Genomic DNA, 15,088 nt, shown 5'->3' on the forward strand with positions numbered 1-15,088 from the left:
TTACACACTGTGTAACATTCACCATAAATGTTAATATAAACAGCTCCCCAGGGAGTTGAATCCAGTCCTTGTCTACAAAATTTGGACAAACTCAAAATATTGTTCCAATTTTGTAATGTGTACAATTGCACTTTATTTTTACAAACTCACATACACATACATTATCTTGCATACCTCCTTACACAAATACACATCCTCACATGCAAACACACACACTCATTCTATACTTAACATATTACAACAGAGATGAAGAACATTTAAGAGAAGGTAATATAGAAGTCTAGGCATCTACAGGGCTTATGACCTGTCAATGGCTGGTTTAATGGCCTAGACTTCTATATTACCTTCTCTTAAATGTTCTTCATCTCTGTTGTAATATGTTAATATAAACAGCTCCCCAGGGAGTTGAATCCAGTTCTTGTCTACAAAAATTTGGACAAACTCAAAATATTGTTCATTCTATACTTGTTTATATTTGCTGTACACTTGTGATGATTTGTTATTGGTTTTATTTTATGTTTTTTCCTTTATGCTATTTTATGTTCTCTGTATTACTGTTAATATCCTAATAAATCAAATTAATTACCGTCTTCATCCTTTATTTATTTATTTAAAACTTCAAGTACAAATAATAAGTACTTTGGAGGATTTATTGCTAAAAGCAATATCTTCCAGCCAACCAAAAAACAGACTAGTCAAAAGAATAGTTGGTCAAAGAGTTGGCTAGAGTATGCGTCTGGAGTTTGGAGTCCAGCTTATTACTGCAACTCATATGATCTTGAACGAGTACAAAGAAAGTTTTTAAGATACTTCAATTTAAATTAGGTCTACCTGTGTCAAAAATAAATTGTAAATCCCAAATCCACTAATTTAAATTGACCATTACGGTCAATCAGGAGGCGATAAATGACCTCTTGTTTATTTACAAATTATTAAATAATAAAATAGATTGCTTAGAACTGTTAACTTTAATTAACTTTCGTATTCCACATTGACCAACAAGACTAAATTTTTTGTTTTTTCAGTCTTCATCATGGTACTAATTATTCATTGAATTCATTAATTATTCGCATGCAGCGACTTGCAAATCAATACAGTGATGATTTAGATTTATTTTATACCACGCCCTTGATGATCACGTTCTGTATTTTAAAAAAGAATTAACAATTAAAAATTTAATAGTTCTTCACTTTTGTTTTAACTCTTTACTCTTGTGTGCATAATTATTTTTTAAATTTATTATTGTTTAGTACGAGTATTTATATTTTTATAAACCATGAAGTTAACTTTTAAACGCTTTTTTTTTCTTTTTTTCTTCTCTTTTTCTTCTTTATTTTCTTCAACTTATCTTTCTTTTATACAGGTAAATATTTATATTTGTTACAGATGTAATATTTAATTTATCATATACAAATACTGTTGACCATTGTATACTTTTCTCGATGATTTTGCTCTTCTTTAACACTTTGTATCCCGGAGCCGTGTAAACACGTGATTATATAACCACGCGTTGTGTCCCGATCCCGCGTGTTCACGTGGTTTACCAGCTGTTCAAAAAAATACATTTTATTGACATCTAGTAAACTTTTATTAGTACTTTTTCGCTTGTCAAAACTCAGTATTTTGCTGTTTTGGGCCCTAGTGAGGTGCCACGATCGCATCCACAGAGAATAGGTTTTATGCCGGCGTTTTATAGGCAGAATTTCGTTTCAACTGACTCTTTGTCAAGTTTTAGCCTGAGTCAAGTGAGAATCTAAAGATAGCCATGTATTTTCACAGATGATATATTTATATTGTATTAATACTTTCTTCTTATGCATGCTCTTTGATGTTTTTTTCATATGTAATTTATGGTTGAAATTTCATTACTGTTTTTATAATTTCGTAAAAGGTTCAATGAACCGTAAATAAATAAATCAAAATCAAATAAATAAATCAATGTACAAAACTATATTGTTGATTCAGATGTCAAAATTGTTCCACATTCATATGTGCTTAAAGCATGGAAACTAGGCATAATAACTGTACCTCAGAGGCAGACGGATGCAAATCCAGATTTTGATGAAACGACATTTCGATATTTGTATCCAGTTTATGATCACGTCCATTGATTTTGAAGAAATGCACGTGAAAACACGGGACCGGTATACAACGCATTGATATTATAATCACGTGTTTACGTGGCTCCGGGATACAAAGCACAAAAAAAGGAGTGCGACCCTGTAGGTATATGTGCGAACATTGCAATGTGGCTCTCCATAAAGGCCAATGTCGGCAAAACTATCGTACAAAAATGATTTATTAAATTGTTTTAAATAAATATGAGAAGTTACAATTGATTTAACGGAGTATTTTCATAATTATGACACGTTTAAGAAAACCTTCACAAAGCAAAAAAATTCACAAAAATGGGCCGGGTACAGGGTAAATTCTAAGTGTATTCGGCCGGTGCTTAAATTTGTTATATTATCCTACTTTTAGTTGTATTTTTTTTCACTGGTTTTATTGTAATTGTGTAAAAGGTTCGTGGAACCGTAAATAAATAAATAGTGATTCCTGAAATATGACCAGAGTGGTTTCACGTTGCCTTCTCTAGTGGATTTTTGGTCGGGGTTACCTTCCCTTTCCCTAAACCATATAAATAAGGCGATGAAATGTCTTGGATATTTGCTGCGAACTGTAAAGGATTTTAATTCCGTCACTACCCTCATATTTACTGCCTTGGTTAGAAGTAATTTAGAATTCAATTCAACAATTTGGTCACCTTATTACAATGTTCATATTTTAAAGTCAGAAAGAGTACAAAGTAAATTCCTTAGATTCATCAATTATAAACTTAATATACCCACTGAAAATATTGATTACGATAATTTATTATGTAAACTAAATATGTCAACTCTTTGTAAAAGAAGAATTATAAATGATTTATTAAATTTATATAAAATAGCGAATGGCGTATTGGACGTCCCGGAATTAACTAGTGTTATCAGCTTGAAAGTACCTGTTCGAAATACTCGGCAGCTAACGTTATTTTTTTAATCTCCTGGCAGTCACAATTATTATTACAATTCACCAATACCTAGACTACACCGGCCAGCGGCTAAGTAACGAGTATGGTGAAGTTGATATATTTCGTCTGTCTTTATATTATAAATATAGGTTAAGTATTCAAATGGTTATAAATTAATTTGTACAAAATTTCTGAATATTGTTCTTTATTTACTTTTTTTTCCTCATGTATCTTTATAATAATCTATAAACTTATATGTATGTATATGTATGTGTGTATGTTTTCATATGTGAATTTGTTAAATATTTTTCTATGTACCCTATACCTATGTTGGTACATTTCCTGATTTTTTACTTATTTATTTATTATATATACGGCCTAAGCCAATTACAACAGTTACATAAAGAAACATAAATGCAAGAAACTGAACAAAAAGAACATAAAACTATTCAACAAAGACAAACAAGGGCAAAACAATAATTGTATACAATGTATTAAAAAAAAAGAAATACCTAAAACTTTGAGCTAAACGATGCCAATCCGACTTCATCCCACACTGTTTAGTCGCGACGAGATCTATGAAAAGCCGGAAGATCTATCCCAAAAAATTCCAAGTCATGTGATGAATTGACTAATCGACACATTTTGGACATTGGGGCATAAAAACCAAAGTTGCTCTTAGAAGATTTTATAAATAGCAGATTTTGACTTCTGGTGACACGGTTGGGAACATGAAAAGAAATTGATTGCAACAGAGATGGGACATCACTTAAAGCATTAAGTATTTTGAAAATGCAAATAAGGTCCATCTAGGTTCTACGTCTCTCCAATGAAGACAGATTAAGAGATCGCTCTATTATTATTGTATCTTTTAGCTTTTCTTATGTTATCTTTAATTTTAACTAAATTTACATACTTATGTTTCACTGCTGCACTTGAATGTATTTTTTTATATAATATGTAAAAGCCCGTAGGGCGTGTAAATTAGTAAATAAATAAATCCGTGGCATGTGATACTTATGATTTGTGTTTTTTTCCAGGAATGATGACACTTACGCGCGGCCCGTGTGATCTGGACAACATGAGTTTGTTTCAAGACCTTAAGCTTAAGCGAAGAAAGGTCGACTCCAGGTGCAGCAGTGACGGTACGTCTAATATTTTTATTCATTTTATAATTAATAGCTGGGCCTCGATTATGATGGGAAGATAAAGACGTCATACCTTCACCTTGACGGTATAGTTTAAAAAAAAATTTTTTTTTTTATTAATAACAAATAAAAATACAATATTACAACTAAATACAATTTTTTACATTAATCAAATACATATATTTACATTAACGTTTCCCATTACGTAAAATAAATAAAAAAATGTGTACATAATGGGGAGTGACGTCTTACAATAGATTATCTTATTTTAATCAATAATATTTTTAGAACAACATAAATAAATTACAAAAAAGATAAAAACGATGTTTTCAATCAGTGTTACATAAAGAAGAATTATAGATGTAATTTTTTACTTCTTTCTTAAATATATTGTATTCCTGACTGTACTTTTTATTATCTTTGTTCATTTCATTAAAGAAAAATATTCCTCTGTAAGTATAATGATGTGGTGCAGTAATTTAGGAATTAAGATATTACCACCTGTTCTAGGTGCTTACGTTTTGAGTACTTACGTTTTGAGACCTAGAAATACTACTATTTATTTTATCTTTATGTATTTGAAGCAAGCAATTCTTTTTATATAGCAATTTTATATCTAAAACCTTATTTTTTTTTATAATTGAACAGTGGGAAAACGAGACGGTTTTTTTCAAAATAACTTTTATAATTAATTTTTGTATTTTTTCAACCGGTAAAATATTTGTTTTAAAAGTTGAAGATAAATTCTCTCTAGCAATTACGTAGATACACTTCCGACCCCCCACCTTCAAGTTTTGGGTAGATACATCGATATGAAACAAGGGGAAGCGTACGTCACGGTACACATATCTACGCTCTAAAATGGCATTGTTTAGTATGACGTCATAGTTGAAGATAAAAGTCTCCCGACCGAATACATAGATATAATACCGATCCCCCCACCATCAAGTTTTGATGCAAGTACATCGGTTTATACCGACGGGTTTAGAAACCCCTCGATACGTTTATCTACCCATTAAAAGTGTCAAAAAAATGTTCCACTGGGCAATTTTTTTCTTTAGTTATGATTTATTAAAATTTTTAATCGTTTTGAGGTTGGCACTTTTTTCTTAATAGCCTATTAAAAATATGAGAGAAATAAGTAAATTTTGAAGTGGAATTAAATTCCGACATAACTGTCAGTTTAATTAAACGAACGCCTAGATGTTAAAATAATGTCGCTAGGTTATGTTCTATTAACATATAAGAGTATCTAGGCGTTAGGAAGTTACCAGTGTAAAAAATAAATTTAGTTATTATATTTTTTCCATCTGTTTTACTATCTTTCCGAGTGTATGTATTGATACGTTAAAGGAGCCGGCTTTGTAGTCAATCGGTAGATACATACAGACGATCGTTAAGCGTACCGTCTCCGTGATTTCCAAGTCATACAAAATTCATTTCAGCATTTTTTGCTTGTATTGGGATTTATTGGAGTTTATAATCGCTTTGAAGTGAGCACTTTTTATTACAGAAGCCTATTTATAATGTAAATGAGAACTATTTTAAATGTTAATGACGTAAAGAACGCGGACTAATTTTTTTGCGGCCATTCATTGGCATGATATCGATATGACAAGTAGGTAGAACATACCGAGGTAAGATAAAGATAGTACAGATGTTAAGTATACCGTCTCGATAAAGATAGATGAAGATAACGTTCATAATCGAGGCAATGGGGCCTTATTCTCATTCGTCTTAAAAATCGTATGCAACTTATGTAAATTGCCGAGTGACAGTATTCTTGAACCACCCGTGCCAGTAAAGTCGATCAAAAACCAGTCGAATTTATTTCAAGTGCCCCAAAACACTCGACATTGACAACATTATACCTTCAGTTGTCAAGCTATTTTCGTGTAAAACACTCGTCGTTCATCTTTGAATGACGAGTTTTAAATTTTATTTCAACTTATATGAGTTAAATTGACAAAAACGATGAATGTCATGATGTTGGCGTATGAAGATATCGTCCGTCGGCGTGCATTACCGTCAATCTACTTAATCAACTTTTTACAGGAGACAGAAAATCTGTTCTTAAAATCAAATCTAATTGAACAATGTTTGAGTAAGTTCAAATGCTTGCAGACTGGCTGGATTTCCTCCCTAGGGCATTTTTGAAAAGGGAATATGTGAAAAATGTTTTCCCTCTCTGTTGAAATAAATTTAAATATGAATCACACCCTCCGGAAAAATGTGACTCACTGCGACCCTACTGACGGTTCAAACCCCAAACACTTTATTTATTAAATATTTGTATATAACCCCTTACCAACTTTTCTACATTTACCGGTTTCAAAACATACCCATCTCTTCTTCAGGACACCAATTAAACGAACATGCAAAACCCACTAGGTATACACCTTCACCATAGTTGTTGTATAAAAATATTTAGCTACCACGATGTGCATTTCAATAAGCAACCGTTACATGCACTGATTTGGTTATGAAAGTATTTTATGCCGTGGGAGAAATAATCAAAAAAAGGGAGGGGCGTGTGTTTAATTGGTATAGGATGACTTTATTTTTTATTTTTGATATTATTTAATTATGTACGTGCTTCCAGTTTCCATTATGTTGTATCCCAACTCAACACAGGGCCCTTGGCCTCATAGAGTTTGGGATACGTTATTATTGTATTTTTTTGTAATATGTATGTATTTGTATGAATGAATAAATAAAAATAAATAAATGAATAAAAAATAAATAACAATTAAACGCTCTATTTTTCCGCGTGTAAGAAAACATTTTTGAAATCTGATTTCCCGTAGCTTTGAACTTCCTCATTATAATCGTGTAGATAAATTTTAAAAATGGACATAACAGTTCCCCCCAATCAAAAATTTCAACAGATAGCAATGTTTACAATTTGAAGCCGAAAATAATAAAAACACTGCAATATTTTATATTATTAAAATAAAATATCTTAGTAAAATTATAAACATTTAAACAAGTTCTTAATCTATAAATAATACCACAATATATATTAAACGTTTCAATAAAAATACTTAAAAATAAATAGATCATCTTTTCCGTTATAATAAATAATGTTATAATTTTTAAAAATAAAATTGATGAAACACAAAATTAATGTTGCAATAAAAATAACTATAAATAAATAAAAATTAATTCAGTAATTGTTGAGGAATGGACGGGTGTGATGAATATCTCGTCCCAGGAGCAGGAATGCAAGGCTGAGTTAAGCATTATCGACAAAATTAAGAAAGGTCTTTTGCGATGGTTCGGTCATGTGGAGCGAATGAATGATGAAAGAACGGCTAAAAAGATTTATGATGCGAATGTGTCTGGTTGTAGAAGTCGAGGAAGGCCGAGAAAGACATGGCATGATCAAGTACAACAAATTCTTGAAAGTGGTCATGTGAAAAGTCGGAATAATCGACGTGCGTGCATGAGAAGATGTATGAATGTGAAGGAAGCAAAGGAAGTGTGCCAGGACAGAGTGGTGTGGCGTTCTATACTCTCTGCCTACCCCTCCGGGGAAATGGCGTGATGGTTAGTTAGTTAGTTAGTTAGGAGCAGGAAACATTTAGATAGTGGACTGTAATGTTGGTGAAGGAAGGTGGAGTTGCGTAACTCCACTAACCTGCTGATGATGAGGCGTGACGTGTGCTGGAACCTGGCCGGTGAAACTAGCGGTCGTGAGACGCTGGCACAGCTCGTATGCAGCTGGCGGCCTAAAATGGACGCTGGAACAGCTCGCTTGATGAAAGATATGTTAAGCATCTTGGTTGATGTTCGATTAGTACTGCAATTTTGATGTTCTTACTGGCAATCACACGCAGAATTATTAACAAATTACAACAGGGATGGAGAATACCTTAAATAACGGAATATGGAAGTCTAGGCGTTTACAGGGCTTATGACCTGTCATTGGCTGGTTTAAGTGGCCACTTTAAACACTGTGTAACATTCACCATTTTGCCTATGTTTGAACATCCATATTTCTTCAATTCTTCCATTTGTTGATTTTAGTGAATTTAAAGAGCTGAAACCTTTATTGTTGTGAAGAGATTCATCTGAATGAATTATTTCATATACTAGGCAACGCCTGAAAACAACAATTGTCTACGAACATTTGGACAAACTCAAATATCGTAGAATTATTGTTGCGTGGAGTGCGCTAGGAAATGGGAAGGACGGGTCGGTATATACAGATTTGGTTGAGAGTTGGTCCGAACATTAATAATAATTCAAGTAAAGAATACAATAATCTAAAATTGATTAAATAAAAGACAAATGTTATATATAATAAGCATATATCGCACAAAACTAACTATGGTTTTTATTCCCCTAAGACAAGAATTCTTAGGATGATGCGATTTTTATTGCCATAATTTTCGTTCGATATCAATGGATGTCGGTTCATACGACACAGCTTCAAATTCTAAAAAAAACTAAAAGTAAATAAATAACTCAATTTCGACTATAGTGGAGCATCGAGTGGCGATATAAAAATAAATTAATTAATTAAATACTAGTCTTTAACTCTTAAAAGACTGTGGTAAATAATCCCTTTGCGCGCGGTGATGTAACATCGTGTTACCACTAGTAAAATACGGAATATTCTAAAGTTCAGACATTTGAAAAAAATTAAAAACATGGAGACTACTGTTTAATAACTCCTTTTCCATAATTTTTGGGAATAAACATATAATTAAACCCTGTTATAGCAAAATAAATTGAAAATCACAAATACGCCGCTCATGTTACGCGCGTGCATCCCCCATCATTGTCATTAACCAACTGAAGACTAAATCTGTTTTAGATGACACCCACCGCAAAACAGCGTCTCAGTCTTCCTAGTTATGACTTCTATTTTCGTGCTTTGTCTTGTATAAGGTATCTGTATATATGTGTTGCTGAATTAGCGGACATTCATGCTTCGCGTAGCAAGGTGAAATATTCTTTGTATTTACATATAGCATAGTGATACAAATTTTACTTTCCAAATCCGGTGTGAAAACGTCCATTTGAAGATTACAAAAAATACGAATTCATCATTTAAAAAAATAAGAGAGATATATCAAATCTTGTGTCCTATGTCGACTAGTGTGACATCACAGCCACACAAGAGTTAATAGCGATGAGGAAATAAAATTTACAATTTACACTATTACAAGACGTGTTACTCAGGGAATCTTCATGTGGCTAAGTTTCGCTCAACAAAGTTCGGCAGTGGGTCTTTGGAAAATATTGACCATTCCAAATATAATAAACTGCCCGATGAGCTAAACACGAAAAATTTAACAAATCATCCAGAAGTGTCGCAATTAAATAATTTTTCTGAAATCTTTTTGATAGTGATAATTATTAATGTAATTTATATGGATGGTGTAAAGTATTGTGTTTTATGTTTCTTATACAATAATGTTTTTTTTAATTTTGGATGTATTAATATGTATGATATTATGTATTGTCAAAAAAATGTTCTTTATTATGTACGGTCCCAAATGAGTTTCTTAGATAACTCCTGGGAGTATAATATGTACTTTTTGTATTATATGTTTTATTAATAATAAAAAATCATTTTGAAAATGAGAGGACGAGAGGAATCGGCGATCGAACCCGAGACCGAGTGCGTGGTAAGCAAACACGCTTGCCATTAAATTACGAAGCGTACTGGTTCATAAATCATTGAATGTGTACACCGCTTGCAGCGTTTGTTATTCATTTTAACGATTTTTTTCAAGGTATTGTGACGTGTATTTTGTCTATGAGTAAGCCATATTACGAGATTGTCAATAAGGAAATCATCGTGTTTTGTTGTCTATGAAAGCATTTCTAAAATAGGAATGGAATCGCTATTTGCCCATGCACATTAGAAAATTTATAGCACTCATGTGTCATAAATTATAACAGTATTTTTTTGGCTGGAAGAACCAACCTCCAAAATTTGAAGAGATTATTTATTGATCGATTGATTGAGATTATTTATTGATCGAATGGCCATTCGCTTTGTAAAATGTTGACATTATAGACGAATTTCTGGTCACGCGACTGAGATCTCAGCAGAATGCCCGTACAAGGTTTTCCTGTAATGTAAATTACTTAATGCCTAAAAGACGTATGACTTTGACACAAACAAAATTCTGTTTCGTGGCCGCAAGTGTTTAATATCCTGGAAGACATATTAACTGAAATGGGATTCCCATGTCAAGGATATTTATCGTAACACAAAAATACTTCCTTTCAAGGTAATGGCACTGTATGACATCACTAACACTATTTCAAACATCATAAACTTTTCTGCTCACACAAATTTAAAACTTACATTTAATCATGAAATTCACAACTATAATACACGACATGCAAAAAATCTTCACATTTCTAAATTTTGTTCCACGAAGTTCGGCAAAAGGTCTCTGGAATACATTGGTCGTATACAATTTAATAAACTGCCTGATGACCTTAAAAATGAAATGTCGAGTGGTAAATCTCAAAGACCAGAAATGAAGACCTATTTCTTGAATCTTTTTGAAAGTGATAGTTTTTAGCTCAGTTTCTGTGAATAGTCTATATATTGTGTTTTAGGTTTAAATGTTTTTCTTTTCTTTTTTTAATATTAAGTTCACAGAATGTTTAAATGTTTTTATTTTCTTTTTTAATATTAATTTCACAGAATGTTTAAATGTTTTTCTTTTCTTTTTTAATATTAAGTTCAAAGATTGTTTGAATGTTTTTATTTTCTTCTTTAATATTAAGTTCACAGATTGTTTAAATGTTTTCTTTCCTTTTTTAATATTAAGTTCATAGATTGTTAAAATTTGTTTAAATTTTTATTGTTTAAATGTATACTATGTATTGTTACAAGAAATGTACTATTTTTTTTATGTACCGTCCCAAATGAGTTTTCTCGTACAACTCCTGGGAATATAATATCATGATATTCATGTCTTATATGTTTTATTAATAAATAAAAATAAAAAAACTTCGTCAAAATAAAAGCTATGTTCAGGGAGAATATATTAAAAATATGATTTCGTCTATGGAAGAAATAAGCGCAGTAGACTGTTGTGAGACATTGTATATATTTTTTATATTTAATCATAATATAGTGCACGCATAGCTCTCTGTACTTTTTAGCAGTGTTCTTCTACATTTTTGATAACGCGACTCCTTTACAAGTAAAAAAATCTGACCACCCCCCAGGACCTCAATTTTATTATACTATTCGTATCTCACTGATTTCAACGATGGCGTGATTATTTTTCTATCTATTGATATCATATTCTTCAACCTTTCCTACCTTAGCAATCGACCAAAATGGTAGAAGTACACACAGTAGAAGCCAGACTCTTTATTGACCTGGGTTTGGAGGGCGAGAACTACTCACGGGGATCCGTCACAATAGATCTTTACAGGTCGCAGAGACGTCAGGAGCTTGCATAGCTCTGACTTTTAAAAATAATAACAAGAATCTTTAAAATTAAAAAAAAAAACAATATTAAGCGAAGATTTTAAACTAAAGGTAGTTTAAAAAAAAAAAAAGCGATTTTAACAGCAATATATTTCAGCAAAGAAATTTAATTAAAAAAACTTCAATTATAAAATATTTCGGTTATTTGCGTCTCAAAAATATTGGATGTAAACATTTGTGTCTGGTTTTTTTTCCAAATGAAGAGAACATAGAAAAAAAAATAATTAGTCAATAATGTTTTTTCCTTCATTTTTTAAATAATAAATGAAAGGACTATAACTGAAATAATTCAATCAAATAATGCCTTATGTTTATTATGTGGGTAAAATTGAAAAATCGTATAAATATAATTATTGTAATAAATAAATAACCTGTAGAATTTAATTTAGATCGTCAATTCCGAAAAAATAATCATACACTTTTTTTTACTTATTTGTGCATGTGGTTTTTACGTAAAATTGATGAACAATGTGTAAACTCAAAAAATTGTGGTTATTAAAATTGTTGTTTGTTTTTATAAACCATAATGAATAAATAAATTAAAACAACATTTGTTTAAAGAATATTAGCTTTTACCCGCCCGCGGCTTCGCTTGCGTGGTATTAGGGAGAAATGACTAATTAATTGGTTTTGTCGATTACAGATAAGAATTTCCCCAGTGGAATAATATATTTGTTCGGGATAAAAATTATCCTGATCAATTGCCAGTTCTTGAACTATCGCTGTGCAAAAAATACGACGGTCCGTTAGTCTATGGCGACGTAGCATCGTTATGCTGTTCATTTTCCAAGTAGCCTGACACTTGTCAGCTTTCCTGTTATCCCTGTACACAAAAAAATCATGACGATCGGTCGCTTCCTTGCGACTTGAAAAAACACAAACAAACAGCATTTCGTATTTATAATATTAGTATGAATCATACAGATATTCTAGAAGTATTAAAAATATGTAAAACAGTTACACGGACTTGTCAACATTCTGAGAACGAACGGTGTACGCAAAATGGCGTCATTAGTTCAATTTTCCCCCGCTCTAGAGATCATTTTGAATTTGTAGCGAGCCACACATTTTGGCGGCAACTCGTTGCGCAGACCGTTTTACGGCGATCGCGTAGGTACCCGGGTACCTACTTAGCGTAAAAAATACACCCGTCAATGAACACAGTCCTACGCTACGCAAAATATTCCAATACATACACATTGTTTGTTTGTGTGGAAGTGTTTACGACAGAACCAACACATCAACACGGCGTCACCTTGTAAAATATGTTTACGGTTTTTAGCTATACGTTTCATAATGCATTTGTTTGTTTTCGACGGCCAGACACGAACTTCGCAGAAACGTAAAATTTTAATAAAATTATAATTTTTACTCTACAATATTTTGAGTTCGTCCAAATGTTTGTCGACAAATACAGGATTTCACAACAGAGATGACGTGGATAAAAGCGTTATGTCGCATTTTTTACTTAAATTTAGATTGAATGTACAGTCCTTTCATTTAAAGCAAACTACGCCATCAACAAGTAGCAGAAAAGCTGTTTTCTGAGCAAATAAAGGTGATATTGTATCAACAATTGTACCGGTGGCGGTGTTCAAAAAATTAACCCCAGATATTTCTACTTTTTCTACTCATGTATTTAAATAAGCAACCCTAATGAAAAAAAAAAAATGTCGTTTTCAACAAGCATTTGGACAAATTCGACTCATTGTTGACCAAACCAAGCTAGGTGAAGAAGCATAAAAATTAACAAAGTTTTTAGGCGTTGCCTGTGAAATATTTCAATCAGATGAATCTCACCCACATCTGTAAAGATTTCAGCTATTTAGCTTCACGAAAATCAACAGATGAAGAATTAATGAAATATGGATGCAAAACATTGTATAATGGTTAATGTTACACAGTGTGTAAAGTAGCTAATTATATAAACAACAACAACTAAAACAAACAATCACGTCGTTTCTCCGTAAGGGTAGGCAGAGAGGATAGAACGCCATAACATTCTATCTTCGCACACAGATCTCGCTTCCTCCACATTCATACATCTTCTCATGCACGCGCGCCGATTATTCCGACTTTTGACATGTCCATCTTCAAGTATTTGTTGGATTTGGTCATGTCATGTCTTTTTCGGTCTTCCTCTATTTCTGCATCCATCAACATTAGCATTGTAAATATTCTTAGCCGTTCTTTCGCTGTCCATTAGTTCTACATGTCCAAACCAGCGCAGAGCTCCTTTCTTGATTTTGTCAATAATGCTTGTCTCAGCCTTACATAATGCACGGATCTCAACATTTGTGCATCTATCGTACATAGTTTTACCACACATTCACCTGAGAGATCGCATTTTGACAGCGTTTAGCCTACTTTCATCCCTGTTTTCAATATAATGGCTAATTCTAGCTAATTATATATATATTTTTAAATAATAGTTGCAGTGTTATTGACCTTGCTTATAATGTACAAGGTTTAAATTTCACTAGTGGATTTTGTTTCCTGGCCATCTATATCTAAGAAGTGTTGGGAAATCGAGGGAATTTCGGCTGTGGACCTTTATATAGACTTCTCCGCATTTGCTTAATGAAGAGAAAACCACAGAAAACTCATTCAAAATAAGGCGGACTATCGATAAATATCAGTAGGCCTTTCGTTTTACATGAAGAGACAACGTCATTTTGTGTCCTATTTTAATTTATGGTCCGTATTACCTGTACTATCCTAACCATGAAAGATACCTCCTCTTGTGATGAGTCATTGTGACTTATTACAGAATGGAGGTGTCTTAGATCCTCACCGACGCTTCTGCATCGCGCCTTCAGGTTGTGTCTTTTGACGCTGAAAAGGGGGCAATGCATCAACAAATGGGGAACATCTTGAGGGGTTTCATCATCACGTGGACAGCATTTGATTTCGGAAAGTTTAAAACGGTGCAGGTAGCTCATAAACCCGCTATAGTCCGTGAGAACTCGTGTGAGTTCAAAGCTCATACGTTGCTTTTTCCCGAAATCAAAGTAGCATAAATAAAAGAAGGAATGAATATTTTAGTTATCTGTCCTGTGGTTTCGTTCAAATTAAGTACATTTCAGAGTTGCTGAGTCCTGCTTCTAATATTTTTTTAAGCAAAACTAAGAAGAAACTCGGCAAAATCAGTAGCTGTCCTTTTAAGCGTAGCTTCCTGAGCCTTTTCATCTGTTATTTCGCTACCTAGAATTTCGCTATGTCCTCTTACTGACGAACGGATGGTTCATGGAATAAACTGTTAGGTGTGTGACGAGTACGGTAGCCAGGAGTGCTAAGGCTAATTTTGAGACTAAAGTTGGGCTATCTAGACTCTAGACGTCCAGTCAATATATCGTGAAGGACGCACATATCCAGTACTAGACGACGATACCTCAGACTTAGTAAATTATGTTTTACAAGAAGATGCATATTTTAGGTCAGAAAATTTTCATCTCA

At 32.7% G+C, this 15,088-nt stretch overlaps 1 protein-coding gene across 5 annotated transcripts in view; it reads left to right on the forward strand.

Annotated features, from left to right (window-relative positions):
* Positions 1-15,088, forward strand: part of LOC148283538 (hormone receptor 4-like) — a 253,896-nt gene that overhangs the window by 180,184 nt on the left and 58,624 nt on the right. For all 5 annotated transcript variants that reach the window (XM_088243664.1, XM_088243668.1, XM_088243666.1 and 2 more), the window contains one exon: positions 4,051-4,155. In XM_088243664.1, coding sequence (XP_088099790.1) covers positions 4,053-4,155 — 103 coding nt within the window. In that variant the 5' untranslated portion in view covers positions 4,051-4,052. The remainder of the gene's footprint in view (positions 1-4,050; positions 4,156-15,088) is intronic.

The sequence above is a fragment of the Micrasema longulum genome, unplaced genomic scaffold, assembly GCF_059751315.1.
Source record: "Micrasema longulum isolate JH-2025_06_02 unplaced genomic scaffold, ASM5975131v1 h1tg000224l, whole genome shotgun sequence".
NCBI classification, from domain to species: Eukaryota; Metazoa; Arthropoda; class Insecta; order Trichoptera; family Brachycentridae; genus Micrasema; species Micrasema longulum.